The sequence below is a fragment of the Cnephaeus nilssonii genome, assembly GCF_951640355.1.
Source record: "Cnephaeus nilssonii genome assembly, chromosome: Y".
NCBI classification, from domain to species: Eukaryota; Metazoa; Chordata; class Mammalia; order Chiroptera; family Vespertilionidae; genus Cnephaeus; species Cnephaeus nilssonii.
Genome location: NC_137096.1, coordinates 1,587,436 through 1,609,615, shown reverse-complemented (window position 1 = coordinate 1,609,615; position 22,180 = coordinate 1,587,436). Strand labels below are relative to the sequence as shown.

General features: G+C 54.7%; 1 protein-coding gene across 6 annotated transcripts; it reads left to right on the top strand.

Moving 5' to 3' along the window:
• The first annotated feature begins 697 nt into the window (after window positions 1-697).
• On the top strand, window positions 698-13,687 carry PNPLA4 (patatin like domain 4, phospholipase and triacylglycerol lipase). 6 transcript variants are annotated; one of them, XM_079766096.1, is made up of 8 exons: window positions 1,091-1,157; window positions 1,716-1,791; window positions 2,056-2,240; window positions 5,531-5,625; window positions 6,596-6,731; window positions 9,073-9,138; window positions 11,145-11,297; window positions 12,810-13,687. In XM_079766096.1, exons 2-8 carry the CDS (start codon window positions 1,767-1,769, stop codon window positions 13,365-13,367), a joined length of 1,218 nt encoding a protein of 405 aa, XP_079622222.1. In that variant the 5' UTR covers window positions 1,091-1,157; window positions 1,716-1,766; the 3' UTR covers window positions 13,368-13,687. The 6 variants fall into 6 exon arrangements, with proteins under 6 accessions (XP_079622224.1, XP_079622223.1, XP_079622222.1 ...); XM_079766100.1 differs by lacking the exons at window positions 1,091-1,157; window positions 1,716-1,791; window positions 2,056-2,240 and adding exons at window positions 3,100-3,293; window positions 3,396-3,513; window positions 4,271-4,373; XM_079766098.1 differs by lacking the exons at window positions 1,091-1,157; window positions 1,716-1,791 and adding an exon at window positions 698-766.
• The last annotated feature ends 8,493 nt before the right edge of the window (window positions 13,688-22,180 follow it).

Genomic DNA, 22,180 nt, shown 5'->3' with positions numbered 1-22,180 from the left:
GGTTCCGGACGAGAGAGCCTGGCCCCTTCCCCGAACCCGGGGACCCTTGGGTCTAGCGGCCCAGTGCGCGCCGCCATGATGAGTCCCGCCATTTAAATAGAGTAGGCGGGGCCCAGCGGACCCTCGCGTCGGCGCGGTGACGTCACGGACCCGAGCGGGTAGGCGGGCCTTCCTGGAAGGGCTCACGTGGTAGGCGGAGCCGTTTTGAGTGACGGCCCGGCCCCGCCTTCCGGTTAAGGAAGGGAGGTGGGGCGTTCAACACGGAAGTGCCTCAGGCCCGCATTGGTAGGCGGAGCTGTATTGAGTGACGGCCCGGCCCCGCCTTCCGGTTAGCAGGGAGGTGGGGCGATCAATATGAAAGTGCCTCAAACCTCCTTGGGTAGGGCGGGGCGAATTGAGTGATGGCCCGGCCCCGCCTTCCGGTTAAGGAAGGGAGGTGGGGCGTTCAACACGGAAGTGCCGCTTGCCTGCATGGGTAGGCGGAGCCGCATTGAGTGACGGCCTGGCCCCTCCTTCCGGTTGAGGCGGGGAGGTGGGGCGTTCAACACGGAAGTGCCGCTTGCCTGCGTTGGTAGGCGGAGCGACATTGAGTGACAGCTCAGCCCCGCCTTCCGGTTAAGGCGGGGAGGGGGAGGGCCCTCTAACGCGGAAGTGCCGCAGACCTCCATGGATAGGCGGAGCCGCATTGAGTGACGGCCTGGCCCCTCCTTCCGGTTGCGGCGGGGAGGTGGGGCGTCCAACCCGGAAGTGCCTCAAGCCTGCTTGGGTAGGCGGAGCGGGGTGAGGGCGGAGCGGGGTGGGGGCGGCCTTCGGCCCCCCAGACCTGGCTCGGGTGCGGGTCGCGGGCTGGTTTTGTCACCCTGGGCCTGGCATGGCGGCCGCCTGGGTGCTGTCTCCTCCAGGCCGCGGGTGCACACTGCGCATGCGCGGCCCGGGGCGGCCGCCTGGCCGCTGAGCCCCCATCCCCCACCCCCTCCTTCTGCAAAGCTGAGGCTCAGCTGCAAAGGCCGAGCTGCGTCCCCCACGGGGCCCAGCCAGATGCTGCAGAACCAAGGTTGTCGGTTCCCGAATGGGGGAGGCCCGGGCCTTGCACCTATTCTGATGGCCCCGGAATTGGGGTCCCGGAGCTCCAAGTGGGGGTCCCAGTGAACAGCAAGGTGGGGGCAGGATTTCAGCCCCGGGGGGCGGGGGCACCTGCCCTCTGAGGCTCGAGCATAAGGAGCCATAGAGTTAGATTCCTCCAGCGCCCTGGCCAGTCCTGACCTCAGATGGTCCCTAAGAACCTCGGGGGTGAACAACCTCATCGCGTGACTGAATAATTGCGGGAGCATCCAGTTTTGTTTTGTGTTTGCTCTGAGGAAAGCGTGGGTGCCCCAAGTGGAGACGGGAGGGGAGGGAGCAGGGCTCTGTCTTAGCAATGGACGGATGCCTTTGCAATAAATAGACCGATGCCTTTGCAATGGATCGATGCATTTGCAATGGACGGATGCATTTGCAATGAACCGATGCCTTTGCAATGGACCGATGCCTTTGCAAAATGCAAATGTGTGCATCCTTGGGGATGCGCCCTGCTCCCATGATTGGAGGTCCCCGCAATACAGCAACCCCCCCCCCCACACACACTCCCCCCCGCCCCAAAGCGACAAAAAGGTCAAGAAATAAAGACCAGGTGCCTTCCCAATTGGCACGGATCCACCCACCTGTCCCTTTGCCAGGCAGTGGAGGAGGAGACGGCGCGATCGAATGAATACATCGCATGTTGTGCAATGCCCTGGGCAGATACGGACTGTTGTAACTTCATCTTTTCATTAATAAAACTTGGGGGGGGGGGGGGCGGTCCAGGTGGGAGAAGTAGGGAAAAGGAATCCTTGGACGATTTGGGCGTTGGATGAGCCTTTAATTGTGCGAATCGGTGCTCAGCACCAAGCATTGCCTATGAAAAGAAAGGCTTGGCGTCATGATTAGCTCATTATACCAACTTGGAGCATTTATCTGTGTTTTTATTTATTTATTTTTTTGGTGTGTGTGTGTGTGTGTGTGTGGCCAATTTCGCAGGTGGAATGAAGCCCGTCAACCTGTCCTTTGGTGCCTGCGGCTTCCTGGGCATCTACCACTTGGGGGCAGCCGCGGCGTTCCACAAACACGGCCAGAGGCTGCTGAGGGATGTCCAGGCCTTTGCGGGGGCTTCGGCGGGATCCTTGGTGGCTTCGGTCCTGCTCACGGCACCCGAGAAAATAGAGGTAATGACGTGGCCGCCCGGCCGCCTCCCTCGGCCAGAAACCGAGATCCAGCCACCACGCCGGAGGCTCACGCTCAGCTAGCTGCCGGCTTTGCCTAAGGAACAGAAAAGGGTAAAACATTTAATCATCAGGGATCTGTGCTCCGGATTTGGGAGAGAAATCCCCAAATCCTGGGTGACAGTGAGACAAAAAAGATAAGGCCTTATTTTATTTTATTTAAGTATATTTTATTGATTTTTTTACAGAGAGGAAGGGAGAGGGAGAGAGAGTTAGAAACATCGATGAGAGAGAAACATCGATCAGCTGCCTCCTGCACACTCCCCACCGGGATGTGCCCGCAACCCAGGTACATGCCCTTGACCAGAATCGAACCTGGGACCCTTGAGTCTGCAGGCCGACGCTCTATCCACTGATCCAAACCGGTTAGGGCTTATTTCCTTTAAAAAAAAAAATACACACATATATATATATATATATATATATATATATATATATATATATATATTTGTATTGATTTCAGAGAGAGAGAGAGAGAGAGAGAGAGAGAGAGAGAGAGATGTCAATGAGGAGAGAATCATCGATCAGCTGCCTCCTGCACGCCCCCTCTGGGGATCAAGCCCACAACCCAGGCATGTGCCCTTGGCTAGAATGGAACCTGGGACCCTTCAGTCCGTAGGCTGATGCTCTATCCACTGAGCCAAGCCGGCCAGGGCTACTTTCTTAAAAAAAAAAGAAATAAAAAAAATATATATACACACACACACACACACACACATATACATATGTATATACATGTGTATATATATATGTATGTATATATTTGTATTGATTGTAGAGAGGAAGAGAGATGGAGAGAGAGAGAGAGAGAGAGAGAGAGAGAGAGAGAGAGAGACATCCATGATGAGAGAGAATCATGAATCAGCTGCCTCCTGCACGCCCGCTACTGGGGATCCAGCCCACAACCCGGGCAGGTGCCCTTGACCGGCAATCGAACCCTGACCTCCTGGTTCCTAGGTCGACGCTCAGCCACGGAGCCACGCCGGCCGGGCGAGTGTAAGTCCTTGCTGCTGCCGTGCACATTGGAGGGTGGAGAATGGCTCTCTCTCTCTTTTTTTTTTTTTCACTCAGGGCATCCTCTCTCTTCCTTTTTCCCAGTCCCTGTTCATCCTTTCGGCTGAAGGTTACCTGATTCCTTTTTACCGCGCGAACCACGCCTCCCCCGGGATGGCTTTGAGGTTTCTGAGCCAGCTGCTTGCGACCCACTCCGGAGGGTGTAGGTGACTCACGCGCCTCCGTGTTGTGACACCCGGGAGAGCAATCCGTCTCGCGCTGAGCGCGTGCACACATGCATAATTCAGAGGCGCACCTGCTCCTGCGATGTATTTGGGGGGAGGGGTTGTTACTGAAAGTCTCGGGGGCATCGCTTCGTAAAGTACGTGACGGTCTAATCGCTCTGCTGTACGTCGGAAACTACAGCAGCATAATCGTGAATGCCCGCGGCCGTCGAAAACGAACGTTTAAAAATAAATACGTTTCAACGCGCCGAGCGATGGGGGAAAAACATCAGCCTGCTCTGTTTGGGCCAAACGTTGGATGAAGGCGCCCCTGAGGCCTTGGCGGGGCCAGATCCCAGGATCCCGAGAGTCTCCTACGGCCCCCGGGACAGACGTTCCCAACCCCTGCCTGACAGGGACCCTTTGGGGGACCCCCGGCCCGCCTGGGTCATCCAGGGTCATCGCCCTTTGTCCGGGAGGTCACACAATCAGAGGCCCGGGGGGACCAGGATGTGGACATGATGAGGGGGAGGGTGGCTTGATTCTGGCTCCCTCTCAGGCACTCTCACCATACTGTGAATGAATGGATGGATGGATGAATGAATGAATGGAAGAATGAATGAATGAATGAATGAATGGAAGACAGACCTGGGTTCCAACCCTGCCTATGGCCCTCACTGTTTACGGCGAATCAGGGAAGATGCTTAATCTCTCTTTTTTTTTTTTTTAAATATATTTTATTGATTTTTTTTACAGAGAGGAAGAGAGAGGGATAGAGAGTTAGAAACATCGATGATAAGAGAAACATCGATCAGCTCCCTCCTGCACACCCCCCACTGGGGATGTGCCCGCAACCAAGGTACGTGCCCTTGACCGGAATCGAACCTGGGACCCTTGAGTCTGCAGGCCGACGCTCTATCCACTGAGCCACACCGGTTTCGGCAATGCTTAATCGCTTCAACCTGTCCTCTTACCTGCCACGTGGGAGGTTATGCGTATAACCCACATTGAAGATGAGCTCACGGAGGCGGGTCCCAGTCTTCGCCACCCTCCCGAGACCACCCGCCCAAGACTCTGGCTCGGTGCTGGCCAAGGTCAGCCCTCAGGACTCCTCCCTCCGCTATCCCGGTGGTCGCTCGCAATCGGCGCTGTTGCCCTGGCCGGTTTTGCTCAGTGGACAGATTGTCGGCCTGTGGGCCGGAGGGTCCTGGGTTCGATTCTGGTCAAGGGCATGTACCTGGGTGGCAGGCTCCATCCCCGGTCGGGGTGCCTGCAGGAGGCAACCCATCCATGAGTCTCTCTCACATCCGTGTTTCTCTCTCTCTGTGTCTCTCCCCCTCCCTCCCCTCCCACTCTCTCTAAAAATCCATGGAGCCCTGGCCGGTTTGGCTCGGTGGGTAGAGCGTCAGCCTGCGGACTGAAAGGTCCCGGGTTCGATTCCGGTCAAGGGCATGTACCTTGGTTGCGGGCACATCCCCAGGTGGAGGCATGCAGGAGGCGGCTGATGGATGTTTCTCTCTCATCGATGTTTCTGACTCTCTGTCCCTCTCCCTTCCTCTCTGTAAAAAAAAATCAATGGAAAAATATCCCCGGGTGAGGATGAATAACAATAATAATAACAATAACCAGCGCTGTTGCCAAGGATTGTGGTCCTGGTTTCGATTCCGGTCAAGGGCATGTACCCGGGTTGCAGGCTCGATCCCCAGTGGCGGGCGTGCAGGAGGCAGCCGGTCCATGGTTCTCTCTCATCATGGATGTCTCTCTCTCTCTCTCTCTCTCTCTCTCTCTCCCTTCCTCTCTGAAATCAATACAAATATGAAAAACAACACAAAGCTGGATCGGGGACCACCCCTGGCTTGCGTGGGGACCAGGAGCGGCGGGTGCGGGAAGGAGCGTGTCCGGGGAAGACGGGCGTGGGGCCTGCTCGCCCAGGTGCCGTGGGCTCGGGACGGCACGCTGGAATCACAAGGATCCTTTCGACGAAATGTCCAGTCACCTGTTCCCGTCCTCTTTCAGGAATGCAACCAGTTCACCTACGCGTTCGCCGAGGACACACGGAGGCAGTCTTTGGGGGCCGTGACGCCCGGCTACGATTTCATGGCCCGACTGAGGTATGGATGCGTGTGCGTCCCCGCGGGCACGCCCCATGGCGTGGGAAGGCAGCATCGAGGACCCTTTATTTTTAATTTTTTAAAAAAATTTTATTGATTTCAGAGAGGAAGGGAGAGGGAGCGAGAGAGAGAAACATCCATGAGGAGAGAGAATCATGGATCGGCTGCCTCCTGCACGCCCCCTACTGGGGATCGAGCCCACAACCCGGGCCTGTGCCCTTGACCGGAATCGAACCTGGGACCCTTCATTCCTCAGGCCGACGCTCTATCCACTGAGCCACACCGGCCAGGGCCCAGGAATCCCATTTAAAATAAATAAAAAGGCCCTGGCCGGTGTGGCTCAGTGGATAGAGCGTCGGCCTGGGGACTGGAGGGTCCCGGGTTCGATTCCCGGTCAAGGGCCCATGCCCGGGTTGTGGGCTCCATCCCCCGTAGGGGGTGTGCAGGAGGCAGCCGATCCATGATTCTCTCTCCTCATGGATGTTTCTATCTCTCTCTCCCTCTCCCTTCCCCTCTCTGAAATAGATTTAAAAAAAAAGTAATTAAAAAATAATAAATAAATAAATTCTAGCCCTGGCCGGTTTGGCTCAGTGGATAGAGCGTCGGCCTGGGGACTGGAGGGTCCCGGGTTCGATTCCCGGTCAAGGGCCCATGCCCGGGTTGTGGGCTCCATCCCCAGTAGGGGGTGTGCAGGAGGCAGCCGATCCATGATTCTCTCTCATCATGGATGTTTCTATCTCTCTCTCCTTCTCCCTTCCTCTCTGAAATCAAGAAGTATACAGTATATTACTTGTTTTTTTTTTTTAACTTTTTAAAAATACATTTTTATTGATTTTAGAAAGGAAGGGAGAAGGATAGAGAGAGATTGAAACATCCATGATGAGAGAGAATCATCGATCAGCTGCCTCCTGCACACCTCCTACTGGGGATGTGCCCGCAACCCAGGTACATGCCCACGTTTATCCCGCAGACGCGGCATGGAATCGATCCTGCCCCCCAACGCCCACGAGCTGGCCCACAGCCGCCTGCACGTCTCCATCACCAGCACCAGGACCGGGGAGAACGCCCTGGTGTCCAGCTTCTCCTCCCGTGAGGACCTCATCAAGGTAACGCGTTCCCGTGGGAGGAAGTCGGCACGCCGTGCCCCTCACACCCGTGGTTTCCTGTCCTGGCTGAGCTGGTCCGTGCTCAGTCAGCCGTGTGCCCCGTGAGCGGATCCACCACCTGCAGACGCGCCTGCCGAGGCCTCCCATGCAGTCCCGCGTGCGCCTCGCCACGCCCAGCACCCCGTGTTTATTCCGGAAGCAGGTCTCCTAGGCCATTGAGTAGCAATAACAGCTCCTTAAACGAACGTAGCTGATACTTGGCAGGTTAGGTAAGACACTGTACGTGTATTTTGTTTTCTTTATTTTTCTACTAGAGGCCCGATGCACGAAGATTCGTGCAAGAATGGGCCTTCCTTCCCCTGGCTGCCGGCAGCCCCGCCCCGCTCCCAGCCGCTCGGCGCCTGTGTATGCAAATTAACCCGCCATCTTTGTTGGGTTAATTTGCATACTCCCTCCTGATTGGCTGGTGGGCGTCGTGAAGGTACGGTCAATTAGCATGTTACTCTTTTATTAGGTAGATTTCACAGAGAGAGGAAGGGAGAGGGAGAGAGAGAGAAACATCCATGATGAGAGAGAACCATGGATCGCCCGCCTCCTGCACGCCCCCTCCTGGGGATCGAGCCCGCAACCCGGGCATGTGCCCTTGACCGGGAATCGAACCGTGACCTCCTGGTTCATAGGTTGATACTCAAGTAGTGTCCACCTGCCCGTGTCCGCCCGCCTCGATTCTGTCTGGTGCAGCCCTGCCCGCCTCCACCCTGCGCCCTGGGGTCCGTGCATTCTGCTGTGCTGGGCTTCCAGCTGTGCCAATGGTGCTCACTGGCGAGAGCGGCCACAGCCGTCGCCGGCGAGAAGTGAACATGGCCCCCCCCCGGCTTCCTTCGTTCGGATGATAACTATGGGGAGAGTTGGTATCATTGCTGGGATTCCTTGAACACAGGAGAACGTGTGGACGCAGGCGGGGGGCATCTTTTTAAAAAATATTTTATTTATTTTTTTTACAGAGAGGAAGGGAGAGGGATAGAGAGTCAGAAACATCGCTGAGAGAGAAACATGGATCAGCTGCCTCCTGCACACCCCCCACTGGGGATGTGCCCGCCACCAAGGTACGTGCCCTTGACCTGAATCGGACCCGGGACCCTTCAGTCCACAGGCCGACGCTCCATCCACGGAGCCACACCGGTTAGGGCAGGGGGGCATCTCGTAAGGGGAGGAGCGGGGTGACCAGGGGTGACCCCAGGCTACAGGGGAAGCGTGGAGGGGTTCGTAGGTGCTCTAACCTTCAGATCCCGAAGGCGGCCTCGTTGCTGCATAACACAAGGTGGCCGTCAGGAGGGGGGCCGTGTGTGCTGGGGTATGGAGTATGAGCGTTCGTTCAGGACGAGGAGACGGGGGGAGACGAGGTGGGGGGCGAGGGAGGGAGGAGAGAAAGTACAGGGTGGGAAGGAGGTGAACCTGCAGAGTCCTGATGTCACCAAGCTCATGAGTTCCTTTAGAAAAAAAATATATTTTTATTGATTCCAGAGAGGCAGGGAGAGGGAGAGAAACATCCGTGATGGGAGAGAATCATGGATCGGCTGCCTCTTGCACGTCCCCCCTCCCCACCACCCCCCGGGGATCCAGCCCTCAACCCAGGCATGTGCCCTTGACCAGAATCAAACCCAGAACCCTTCAGTCCGCAGGCTGACGCTCTATCCACTGAGCGTAATCAGTTATGGCATCTTCTTGATTTTATTTTTTTTAATTTTTATTTTTTAAAGAGAAAGATTGAATTTTAACCCTTTGCACTCGCTTGCTTTTTTCTCGATTCCTGCTACCGATGCTAAACCGTGTCGAGTCACACTTGACATCCGAGTTCAAAAGGTTAATATATTTTATTGATTTTCCACAGAGAGGAAGGGAGAGGGAGAGAGAGTTAGAAACATCGATGAGAGAGAAACATCGATCAGCCGCCTCCTGCACGCCCCCAACTGGGGATGTGCCTGCAACCCAGGTACATGCCCTTGACCAGAATTGAACCCGGGACCCTTCAGTCCGCAGGCCAACAGCATCTTCTTTAAAAAAAAAAATATTGAATTTCAGAGAGAGGCAGGGGGACGCCATCCATCGCTGAGCCAGACACATCTCTCTAGGGTCCCTTCTGGCATTCACGGTGTTTTCTTCTACTTAAGTGCGTCCCATTGCGCACTTGAAATGTTCGTAACATTTTCTTTCTTGGAGCAATTTAAGAAATTTTTTCTTAACGCCGTGGAATTTTGTAGGAAATCACCACCTACCAAATCTCGTGTCTGCGTGTGAGCGCCCCTCCGTGCCTGAGCCGTTTCTCCGTTTCCTCCCGCAGGTCCTCCTGGCCAGCAGCTTCGTGCCGCTCTACACCGGCCTGAAACCCGTGGAGTACCAAGGACAGGTACGTTCTGATCCCTGACCGGTGACCGGGGTTCCCGTAGGGACACGTCCCCTCTGAAGAACCCAATATTATAATTATTGGGTGGTTCCAGATCAGTCCAAAGTGGGGTCGTGGTTCTACTTAAGTTCCAGACAGAAAATTCTGGTCTCTAGCCCGGCTGGCGTGGCTCGGTGGCTGAGCATTGACCTGTGAACCAGGAGGTCACGGTTCGATTCCTGGTCAGGGCACATGCCCGGGTTGCAGGCTCCATCCCCAGTAGGGGGCGTGCAGGAGGCAGCCGATCCATGATTCTCTCTTGTCATGGATGTTTCTCTCTCTCTCTCTCCCTTCCTCTCTGACATCAATAGAAATATATATTTTCCCCCCAATCTACACTAATAAAAGAGAAAGATGCAAATTGACCGTACCTTCGCGACGCCCACCAGCCAATCAGGAGTGCGTATGCAAATTAACCTAACAAAGATGGCGGGTTAATTTGCCTACGCAGGCGCTGAGTGGCCGGGGGCGAGACGCAGGCATTCCGCACCACCCCAGCAGCTCCGGGCCTCCGGGCAGCGTGGGAAGGCGGAAAGGCACCTCTGGGCCTGAGCGAAGGTGGTGCCGCCAGCCAGGGGGAGGAAGGCCCATTCTGGCATGAATCTTCGTGCACCGGGCCTCTAGTATTAAATATTTATTTATTTTTACCTACAAAAATGTTTTGCCAGGCATAAGGAATCTCACAGATGGAACATTTCAGTAACTTTTGTTTGGGGCACTATATGGAAAAACGCGGAAAGAAAAATTTCGTAGGGACAACTTCTGAAAAATCAATAACCGTATCACAGGAAAGTTTTCTTTATTAGAGGGGAGTTAATATTTCCTTTACACAGGACTTAGCAAAACAATGACTTGGAAAGCAGTCGCGATTAATTTCTATTTTTAAACTTTTTCACCAGAAACTGACTTTGGCCGCGTGCTGAGCTTTGAGTTTTAGGTGGCCAACAAGATTTTGTCCTTTTGTTAAAAAAAAAAAAAAAAAAAAGTGACTTCGCAGACTAGAGGTTAAAAAGACCATGCGTTTGTGTTAAAAAAAATAAACGTATACCAAAATGAAATGGGGGAAATGCCCCCAAAGCAAGGTTAAAATAAATATATTTTTAAAAGGAAACAAAATGTCGCTTTCCGGTGATATAATAAAACTAGAGGCCCGGTGCATGAAATTTGTGCACGGGCAGGGTCCCTGGGCCTGGATGGCGATCAGGGCTGATCTGTGGGGCAATCGGGGAAGGGGGGTGCCCCCCACTGGCACCCACCTTGGCTGGTCAGAGCCCTGCGTTGAGCGTCTGCCCCCTGGTGGTCAGTGCGCGTCATAGCAACCGGTCGTTCCGCCGTTCGGTCGATTTGCACATTAGGCTTTTGTTATATAGGATTGTGTGCAGTGGTGGACGGTGAAATGTCAGAGTAAACGTGGATTCCCACTGAGACTCGAGAACACGTCCCGGCCGAAGGACAGGGCGTCGGACGCCTACACCGGCATCCGCCCAAGCTGAGCCTCATCCTCCTCAAAACACTCGAGTTAACTTCTTTTTTATTAAAAAAATATATATATTTGTATTGATTTCAGAGAGGACGAGAGAGAGGACGAGAGAGGAGGAGAGAGAGAATCATGGATCGGCTGCCTCCTGCACGCCCCCTACTGGGGATTGCGCCCGCCACCCGGGCATGTGCCCTGACTGGGAATCGAACCCGGGACGCTTCATTCTGTAGACTGCCGCTCTATCCACTGAGCCACACCGGCCAGGGCCAATCAAGTTCACTCCTAAACCATGGGCCGGATTCCTCGATTCTGGCCGGTTCTCACGAACCAGGGGGGTGTTTGCTACGGGCACAAACATTTGTTTTTCTCCCAACGCACACCCCCTACGGGACGAGCCCCCGTCAGTGGTGATTGAGGAGCCGGTCGCAGGCACGGGCTGCACGTGGCAGCTGGGTCAGGCCCAGGCGTGACCGCGGGTCTCCTTCCGCAGACGTGGGTGGACGGCGGACTCACCAACAGCCTCCCCATCCTGCCCGTGGGCCGCACGGTGACCGTCTCGCCCTTCAGCGGCCGCCTGGACGTCTCCCCGCAGGACGAGGGGCAGCCGGGCGTCTACGTCACCATCGCCAACCAGGACGTCCGGGTGAGTGAGGGCGCTCGCGGGCGTGCGAACACCGTCCCTAAAACCCTCCCCGTGCCCCTGAGACTCGTAAGCTCCTGTATCGTTCTCTGTACAAACTGCGTGTTCTCAGTGGCAAGTTTATTTAATTTAATTTAATTAATTAATTAATTTATTTATTTAATTTATTTATTATTTTAATTTAATTTAATTTAATTTAATTTTATTTTTTTAAATACACCGAGTGACCAGATTATTATGGTCTCTGAATGCATAATAATCTGGCCACTCAGTGTATGTATGTGTGTGTGTGTGTGTGTGTGTGTGTGTGTGTGTGTGTATATATATATATATATATATATATATATATATATATATATATATATATATTAGAGGCCGGTGCATGAATTTGTGCATGGGTGGGGTCCGGCCAGCCTGGCCAGGGGGAGGGGACGGGGCGGTTGGCCGGCCTGCCTGCTGGTCGAACTCCCGGTCGAGGGGACCATTTGCATATTAGCCTTTTATTCTATAGGACAGACACGGAGCGGCCAGGTTATTATGTGTTCAGAGATCATCATCATCTGGCCACTCCATGTATATTTTTATTTATTTCAGAGAGGAAGGGGGAGGGAGAGAGAGAGGGAGAGAGAAACATCCATGATGAGAGAGAATCCTGGATCAGCTGCCTCCTGCACGCCCCCGACTGGGGATCGAGCCCACAACCCGGGCATGTGCCCTTGACCGGGAATCGAACCCTGACCTGGTTCCTAGGTTCTCGCTCAACCACAGAGCCACGCCGGCCGGGCCCTCCTTGATTTTTTTTATTTTTTATTTATTGTTACACTAGAGGCCCGGTGCGTGAAAATTCATGCACTGGAGGAGGGGTCCCTCAGCCCGGCCTGCCCCCTCTCACAGCCCGGGAGCCCTCAGGGGCGGGAGGCGACCCGGCGGTCAGGGGAAGGCGACGCCCCATCACCCCTCTGCTGCTGCCACTGCCGGCCGCGCAACCCTCGGGCGGCCCTGGGCGGTTGGGGGGCTGAGGGGACTGGGCGCCACCATCTTGTGGCTGTGGGTGCAACCATCTATGAGGGCGGGGCAGTCAATCAGCATACTCCCTCCTTATTGGCTGTGGGCCCCACCATCTTTGAGGGCGGGGCAGTCAATTAGCATATTCCCTCCTTATTGGCTGTGGGTGCTGACATCTTTGAGGGCGGGCAGTCAATTAGCATATTCCCTCCTTATTGGCTGTGGGTGCCGCCAGATTTGAGGGTTGGGCAGTCAATTAGCATATTCCCTCCTTATTGGCTGTGGGTGCCGCCAGATTGAGGGTTGGGCAGTCAATTAGCATATTCCCTCCTTATTGGCTGTCTTTGCGATGGTGTGAGGGTCCATTAGCATATTCCCTCCTTATTGGCTGTAGGTGCCGCCATCTTTGAGGGTGGGGCAGTCAGTTAGCATATTCCCTCCTCATTGGCTGTGGGTGCCGCCATCTTTGCAACGGTGTGAGGGTCAATTAGCATATTCCCTCCTTATTAGGTAAGATTGCTAATCGTCAGGTTACCGATACAAAGCACGCCGACCCGCACGGCCCCGCCCCTCAGCTCCTCCCTGTCTCTCCGTCCCAGCTCTCCGTGGCCAACCTGGTGCGGCTCAGCCAGGCCCTGTTCCCGCCCAGCCAGCGGGAGATGGAGTCCCTGCACCGGCGCGGCTTCGCGGACGCCGTGGCGTTCTTGCTCAAGGAGAACTGGTTCGCGTAGAGGGCGTCCGGGCACACCCCGCGGAGCCCAGTGCCGGCCGAGTCGGCGGGGGATCGGTGATGAAATGGGTGCACACCCTCAGGCTTCCGTCACAGGTACCGGTCTCTGTCACAGCGTGCGTGGTTTTGAACAGTTACGTGTCCACTGGCCGCAAGGAAAGACGCGGCATCTTATTAGAAGTTGGCGGCATCATTACGGACACAACGCGGGATGCACTTACGTAGATAAACTCCTGCAAAGCACGGAGACCCAAGCCAACCTCGTAGCTTCGGGGATAAGAAGTGAGTCCCGCCCGGATGGTGTTGCTCAGTGGATAGAGCGTCAGCCTGCGGACTGAAGGGTCCCGGGTTCGATTCCGGTCAAGGGCATGGACCTTCGTTGCGGGCACATCCCCAGTGGGGGGCGGGCAGGAGGCAGCTGATGGATGTTTCTCTCTCATCGATGTTTCTAGCTCTCTCTCCCTCTCCCTTCCTCTCTGTAAAAAAATCAATAAAATATATTAAATAAAAAAAAGAAGAAGTAAATACCGCCCGGCCAGTGTGGCTCAGTGGTTGAGCGTCGACCTATGAACCAGGAGGTCAGGGTTCGATTGCCGGTCAAGGGCACAGGCCCGGGTTGTGGGCTCGATCTCCAGTAGGGGGCATGCAGGAGGCAGCCGATCCCTGATTCTCCTCATGGATGTTTCTCTCTGTCTCTCTCTCTCCCTCTCCCTTCCTCTCTGAAATCAATAAAAAATATATATATTTTATTTTTAAAAGAAAGCGAGTCCAGATGCTCATTCATTTATGATTTCCCATCACGTGGCGCCGACGGCGGGTCTCCCACATTTTGAGGGGTGGCCCGTTACTCGGAGGATGGGTGTGTGGGGTGACCTCCCTCGGACTCGAATCTTCAGTCCCTTTCCATGGGGTCTGCCGAGCGTGACTCTTAATGGCTAAGAGGCGGTTAGGCACGAGCCGGTGAGTTCATGTTCAAGAAAAAACATTAATTTTTATTAAAATGTCCTATTATTTTATGTGAACGATGACTCATGTATTTCAGCCCTTTGTCTTCAGCATGTCTCTCTCTCTCTGTCTCTCTCTCTCTGTCTCTGTCTCTCTCTCTCTCTCTCTCTCTCTCTCTCTATATATATATATATATATAGAGGCCCGGTGCATGAATTCGTGCATGGGTGGGGTCCGGCCAGCCTGGCCAGGGGGAGGGGACGTGGGCGGTTGGCCGGCCTGCCTGCTGGTCAAACTCCTGGTCGAGGGGACCATTTGCATATTCGCCTTTTATTCTATAGGACAGACACGGAGTGGCCAGATGATTGTGCGTTCAGAGATCATCATCATCTGGCCACTCCGTGTAAACCTACATTTCTGTGAAAATGGAAGTTTTTGTTTGTCTGTGGCCCACGTACACGTACACCTTGTTGACGTGGCCCGTGTTCGCCTGTGAGTTTGACGTGCTGGGTGTACACGGCCGTCCCCCGCTGCCCCCCGTCCTCGTGGGCTCCTCCGTTTCAGAGGACGCCTTTCGGGGTGCGGGGGAACTGGTGTGCAGGACATCTAAGGAGGCTTCCTGACCCCGGTCCCGGGATGCGTGGCGGGGCGGAGATGGCGATCGGCGGCCCCCTCCGTCCCCGGGTCCCTGTTGGGGCAAATCCCCCAGAGCCTCGCTGAGTGTGACAATCCCTCCTCTTCTCCGGAACACTCTGCTTTGTAACCACGGCGTCCCACCGCCTCCACGGACAATTAGAGGAGATGGATGGGCTTGTCACGCTCAGCGAGGATCTCACAGACCCGGCGGGATTAAGCAAACAGAACGCTGCCACGCGGGGGTTGGCGATGGCGCCCGTGAGTGCCAGAAGGTGGCCAAGCCTTGGTGGCAGGGTCGTGGCATCGGATGGGGGGGGGGGACCCTGTGTCCCGCCGAGGGCCATCGGGACATTTATAGCATCGTTCACGGCCGTGAAACATCACCAACTTACCCAGGAGCCTGCTCCACGGGGTCAGACATTGAGTAAACTCACCCCATTGGCCCTGGCAGGGCCAGACCCACACGATCTCCTGGATCTTAAACAGCCCCTGGGCCGGACGTTCCGCACCCCAGCCGGCTGCTTCTCGGGTTTTCTGCAGGTGACGTGTGCCGTACACACGTGCAGTTTACGTCTAAATAAATAAACACAATGGGACACGTTGACGTGGTTTTTCTACGCAGGAAAGCGCCCTGATAGACAGTTTGCAAACGCCGCGCTCACCCGATCCACAGGGCATCTCAGACCGACACGCTGGAGGCCCACGCCGTGTCGTCCGCCGACCTCACCTCCGTAAACGTTAAAAAAAGATGCCTATAGTTACGTCCCCTCTTATATTTATAAGCTAGAGGTCTGGTGCACGAAATTCGTGCACGGTGGGGGGTGGAGGGTGGGGGGCGTCCCCTCAGCCCAGCCTGCACCCTCTCCAATCCGGAACCCCTGAGGGGGATGTCCCTCCAGAATCGGGCCTACACCGGCAGTCGGACATCCCTCTCGCAATCCGGGACTGCTGGCTCCTAACTGCTCACCTGCCTGCCTGCCTGCCTCATCGCCCCTAACCACTCGCCTGCCTGCCTGATGCCCCTAACTGCTCCCCTGCTGACCTGATCACCCCTAACCACTCTGCCTGCCTGCCAGATTGCCCCTAACCACTCTTCCTGCCTGCCTGATAGCCCCTAACCACTCTGCCTGCCTGCCTGATCACCCCTAACCACTCGGCCTGCCCTCCTGATCGCCCCTAACTGCTCTCCCTTGCCTGCCTGATGCCCCTAACTGCTCCCCTGATGGCCTGATTGCCCCTAACTGCTCTCCCCTGCTGGCCTGATCACCCCTAATCACCTCTGCCTGCCTGCCTGATCGCCCCTAACTGCTCCCCTGCTGACCTGATGGCCCCTAACTGCTCTCCCCTGCTGACCTCCAGCCTGATCAACTCTAACTGCTCTCCCCTGCTGACCTGATTGCCCCTAACCGCTTTCCCCTGCCGGCCTGATCACCCCTATCCCCCTCTACCTCGGCCCCGCCACTGTGGCTTTGTCCGGGAGGACATCCGGAAGATGTCTGGTCTGTCCAGTCTAATTAGAATATTACCCTTTTATTAGCATAGATATTAATCGTACAAAGGATTCCAGTCGTCATTTTTATCGTCGAGGAGCCAGTAATCAGGGAAGGTCCCCGTATTGAGGCTGTCCTCGCCTCAGCCGTGTCTGCATCAGAGCAAAACACGATTGAAATTGCAGAACTCGAAGCCGGAGGAAAAGCAATCGCAGTCGCCGCGGTTATTATTTGCGGAGAGACGGCTTACGAGGCTGAGCCACACACGGCACCGACCGACCGCGAATCTGTACGTGCAGGCATTCCTCCCACACGTCCCCTCTGGTCACGTCCCTGTTCCGACGGCCGTCAGCAGAGGCAGCCGCGGGATTCAGCCTCGTCCACGCCACGGCCGGCGTTTCCGAATACGGAGCCCAGCACAGTTCACAGTCACGGCGTGTTGTCCTCCATCATCGGGAAAGGGGACCCGAGAGCCTCGTGCTAACAGAGAGAAGCCCGTCAGAGGAGGCCGAGTAGCCCATGATCTCACTCGTAGGTGGGATCGAATGAACAACGTGGACGGACGGACATACAAAACAGAAACAGAGGCATGGATGCAAGGAACAGGCTGATAGATCCCAGAGGGAGGGTGGGTGGGAAGACGAGAGATTAACCAAAGGACATCTATGCATCTGTGCATCACCCCTGGGCACAGACCACAGGGCGGGGAAGGCCTGGGAGGAGTCAGGGGCTGGGTGGAGGGGGGCAAAGGGGTATTGGGGGACATCTGTAATACTAGCCTATAGAATAAAAGCCTAATATGCTAAGCGTCCGGTCGTCTGTTCAAACAATCAAAGCGTCATATGCTCATGATATGCTAAGGCCGCTCAACCGCTCGCTATGACGTGCACTGACCACCAGGGGGCAGACAGTCGACGGGTCAACCAGTCGCTATAACGTGCACTGACCACCAGGGGGGCAGACGCTCTGAACAGTAGGTGAGCTTGCTGCTGGGGTCCGGCCGATCGGGACTGAGCGAGACGGGCCAGACACACCCTGGAGCCCTCCCGCGGTCCCTCCCCGGCTGGCCAACCTCCCGCGTCCCTCCCCGGCCCCGATCGTGCACCGGTGGGGTCCCTCGGCCTGGCCTGTGCCCTCTCGCCATCCGGGACCCCTCGGGGGAGGTCGGAGAGCCCGTTTCGGCCCGATCCCGCAGGCCAGGCCGAGGGACCCCACTGGTGCATGAATTTGTGCACCAGGCCTCTAGTCAACAATAAGAATAAATATCTCTAGCCGGTTTGGCTCAGTAGATGGAGCATCAGCCTGCACATTGAAAGGTCCCGGGTTCGATTCTGGTCAAGGGCACGGACCTCGGTTGCAGGCTTCTCCCCGGCCCGGGCCCTGGTCGGGGCGCGTGCAGGAGGCAACCCATCGATGTGTTTCTCTCACATCGATGTTTCTCTCTGTCTCTCCCTCTCTCTTCCACTCTCCCTATAAATCAATGGGAAAATATCCCCGGGTGAGGATGAACAACAACAAACAAACAAAAAACAACAATAAGAATAAAATAAAAAATAAAAATATGACACATATGCTTTTATAAGCACTGAAGGGTCATGATATACACTGAGTGGCCTGATTATGATGATCCCTGAACGCATAATAACCTGGCCACTCAGTGTGTGTGTGTGTGTGTGTGTGTGTGTGTGTGTGTGTATTTATATATGAGGCCCGGTGCATGAATTCGTGCATGGGTGGGGTCCGGCCAGCCTGGCCAGGGGGAGGGGACATGGGCGGTTGGCCGGCCTGCCTGCTGGTCGAACTCCTGGTCGAGGGGACCATTTGCATATTAGCCTTTTATTCTATAGGACAGACACGGAGTGGCCAGGTTATTATGCGTTCAGAGATCATCATCATCTGGCCACTCCGTGTACAGTTTGCAAACACGACGCTTACCCAATTTTGCAACATCCCCAGCTCCGAAGTCGTCCGTGTGTGTTTCACGTGATTTATTTCCCAAAGCGCCTTCGCATAAACACAGCACAATAGAATAATCGGCGCTGCATTTGCAACGATTTTCTCTTTATGTCTCCTTCTCAGCATGAGCCTTAATTATATTTTACCTAATTTCAGGGCGATCGACCATCTCACAGAAAATAATTTCTGCTTGAAGAACACAATTGTTTTTCTATTACCGTAGTGTTTGACGGCTCGTGGCTAGCGAGCAATAAATAAAAATTCCCTAGCCGTGCGCGCGCTCCACCTCCGTAAATCTGAAACGGTGACAGTCACCCCGTGTTGAAAACGTTAATCGATGGATTCCATCAACCAGGACGTGTTCTTATCTTTCAGCCACGATGTGGACTTTCCAATATTGCAGCCGATGCCGCTTTAAATACGTAAATCGTTCATAGTTTACCTACCTCTTGGTCCCTTTCAACAATGACTGTGTCATCCGTTGGCTAGATCCTCTCTCTCTCTTTTAAAATATATTTTTATTGATTTCAGAGAGGAAGGAAAGGCGGAGAGAGATAGAAACATCCATGATGAGAGAGAATCATGGACCGGCTGCCTCCTGCACGCCCCCCACTGGGGATCAAGCCCACAACCCGGGCAGGTGCCCTTGACCAGGAATCGAACCCGGGACCCTTTGGTCTGCAGGCCGACGCTCTATCCACTGAGCCACACCAGCTAGGGCAGGTGGAACCATTTTTATTTTTTTTCTAGAGGCCCGGTGCACGGATTCGTGCACCGGTGGGGGCGTGGCCTGTGGGGATCGGCCCGCTGTGGGAGCGTACTGACCACCAGGGGCCGGCTCCTGCATTGAGCGTCTGCCCCCTGGTGGTCAGTGCGCATCATAGCGACCGGTCGACCGGTCATTCTGGTCAGTCCCCTTCAGTCATTGGGCTTTTATATATAGATAGAATTTTTAAAAATATATTCTTATTGATTTCAGAGAGGAAGAGAGGTATATAGATTTTTTATTGATATCAGAGAGGAAGGGAGAGGGATATATCGATTTTTTTATTGATGTCAGAGAGGAAGGGAGAGGGAGAGAGAAAGAGAAACATCCATGATGAGAGGGAATCACGGATTGGCTGCCTCCTGCACGCCCCACACTGGGGATCGAGCCCGCAACCCGGGCATGTGCCCTTGACTAGGAATCGAACCCTGACCTCCTGGTTCTTAGGTCGATGTTCAACCACTGAGTCGTGCCCGCCAGGCGGAACCATTATTTGAAGGCGGGAGAGCGATGACTGTGGGGTGATGCTCAGACGCGGTGGCCAAGGCCCTCCCATGACCCTAGACCCGTGGACGGCAAACCGCGGCTCGCGAGCCACGTGCAGCTCTCTGGCCCCTGGAGTGTGGCTCTTGCACAAAACACCACGGCCTGGGCGAGTCTGTGTTGAAGACGTGGCGTTAGAAGAAGTTTACGTTTAAAAAAATTGGCTCTCTAGAGAAATTTCAATCGTTGTACTGTTGACATTTGGCTCTGTGGACTCATGAGTTTGCCGACCACTGGTCTAGCGCAATATTCTCATTATGTTTGTTACGAAACTCAATCTTTAACCCTTTGCACTCGCTTGCTTTTTTCTCGATTCCTTTATTCTACTCGGGATTTCATTTTTTAAACACCCCAGATTTTACAAAGCGCGGCCGTGGAATAAAAAAACTGGGGTTTCTTTTCATACAAACTTATTTATTTGGATGTTTTTATAGTTCAAGTTATTGATACATTCAAAGAGTAATTTTAATCTCAACATCCGAGTGCAAAAGGTTAAACCTTGTTTGTGACTATCAAGCACCCCCAGCATTCGGGGCCTGCCTAACTGGTCCCCCTTTTTTTTTTTTTTTTTGCATCCGAAGCATCTCAGCACAGACCCTGGCATATACTAAATTCTCAGTAAACGATGATGGGAGGGCACGGCCGGTGTGGCTAAGTGGTTAGCGCCCACCCAGGAACCAGGAGGTCAGGGTTCGATTCCCGGCCAAGGGCCCACGCCCGGGGCGCAGGCTCCATCCCCCGTGTGGGGGGCGTGCGGGAGGCAGGCGATCCGTGATTCTCTCCCATCATAGATGTTTCTATGTCTCTCTCCCCCTCTCCCTTCCTGTCTACTGAGCCACGCCAGAGGAGGAGGAGGAGGAGGGAGAAGGGGGTCCATCTGGCTGTACCGTCCGGGGACCACCAGGCACACCTGGAGGCAGCCGCACCAGGGACCTCATTAGCCATCACCTGTCTGCCCGGCGGCCTCCGTCCAGATGGCCCGGCAGGTGGGCCGCCCGGGGAAGGCGCATATTTTACCCCGTCGTTGGCCGCGGGGACCGGGCAGGAAGGAGAAGGTCTCGCAGAAAAGTGTGGGAGACAAGTCCTGTGCTGTTTGTGACCTGCTGTGGGCTGGGGGGCTGGACCAGAAGGCATTGTTTTCCATGGATTTTATTGTAGAGAGAAGGGAGGAGAGGGAGGAAGGGGTCGGAGGGTCTGGGGGGGAGAGGGGGAGAGAGAGAGAGAGAGAGAGAGAGAGAGAGAGAGAGAGAGAGAGAGACATGGGTTGGTTGCCTCCCACATGAACCCCAACCAGCACTTGGGTTGGGCCTGCAACCCAGGTAAATGCCCTTAACCAGAATCGAACCCGGACCCTTCAGTCCCTGGGCCAGTGCTCTATCCACTGAGCCAAACAGGCTAGAGCAACATTGATTATTATTATTTTTAAATATATATATTTTATTGATTTTTCCCAGAGAGGAAGGGAGAGGGATAGAGAGCTAGAAACATCGATGAGAGAGAAACATCCATCAGCTGCCTCCTGCAGGCCTCCTACTGGGGATGTGCCCGCAACCAAGGTACATGCCCTTGACCGGAATCGAACCCGGGACCCTTCAGTCCGCAGGCCGACGCTCTATCCACTGAGCCACACCGGTTAGGGCTGATTATTATTAATTTTTAATAATAAGAAAAGCAAATTAACTTGGGGATGAGTCTTGTTAATAACGTATTTTTCTTTAAATTCTTTTATTGATTTCAGAAAGGAAGGGAGAGGGAGAGAGAGAGAGATACATCAAGGATGAGAGAGAATCATGGATCGGCTGCCTCCTGCACGCCCCACACTGGGGATGGAGCCTGCAACCCGGGCCTGTGTCCTTGACCGGGAATTGAACCCGGGACCCATCAGTCCACAGGCCGACGATCTATCCACTGAGCCACACCAGCTAGGACCGTGCTGACTTTTAAATCAAATATATTTTTATTGATTTCAGAGAGAAAGGGAGAGGGAGAGGGAGAGACAGAAACATCCAGGATGAGAGAGAATTATGGATCGGCTGCCTCCTGCACGCCCCCTACTGGGACCGAGCCTGCAACCCGGGCATGTGCCCTTGACCGGGAATCGAACCCTGACCTCCTGGTTCCTAGGTCGACGCTCAACCACTGAGCCACACCGGCCAAGCTCTAATGTCGTTCTTCTTTCTATACGACCTTGCACGCCATGGTTATTCATTAAGTTTTTGACCCAAGAAGCGACGGCACAACGGGAAAGATTTTATGCGTGAAATTCGCCATCCCAAGGTCAATGAAATTCCTTCGGACGCGGCGCCTAAGAGGAGCCCACATAGATTTAAATACATTAGCACTGAAATCGCACGGGTCTGTTATCCACTGGAGGCGCGGGCCGATTTATTTTCGTTCCATCTCTATTCATTTATTCCAGACGCGTGTATTAACACCGCCGGGCCGTGGGCACGCTCGGCAAGACGGGCAGGATCCGTGCTGCACACCCCCCCCCCCCCGGGCCCCCGCCCCGGGGCTCACACTCTCTGGGTGGGAGCGTAAGAAGCTCTCAGATGATTTGAGAGAGAGAGAGAGAGAGAGGGGGAGAGAGGAGGAACAAATCTCCCTGACAGCAGGGCTGTGAGGAACCATCGCATCTCGCTCAGGACAATTCCATGGCACGGGGGCACCGTTGGCCAGTGGGGGGCATTGCCCGCGTCTGCAATTGTAGGTGCCGTACCGGTCGGGGAGCTACTGCTGAAATCTAGTGGGCGGTTGGTATGTGTGCGTCTGATGTCTCTCTCTCTCTCTCCCTCTCCCTTCCTCTCTGAGTCCA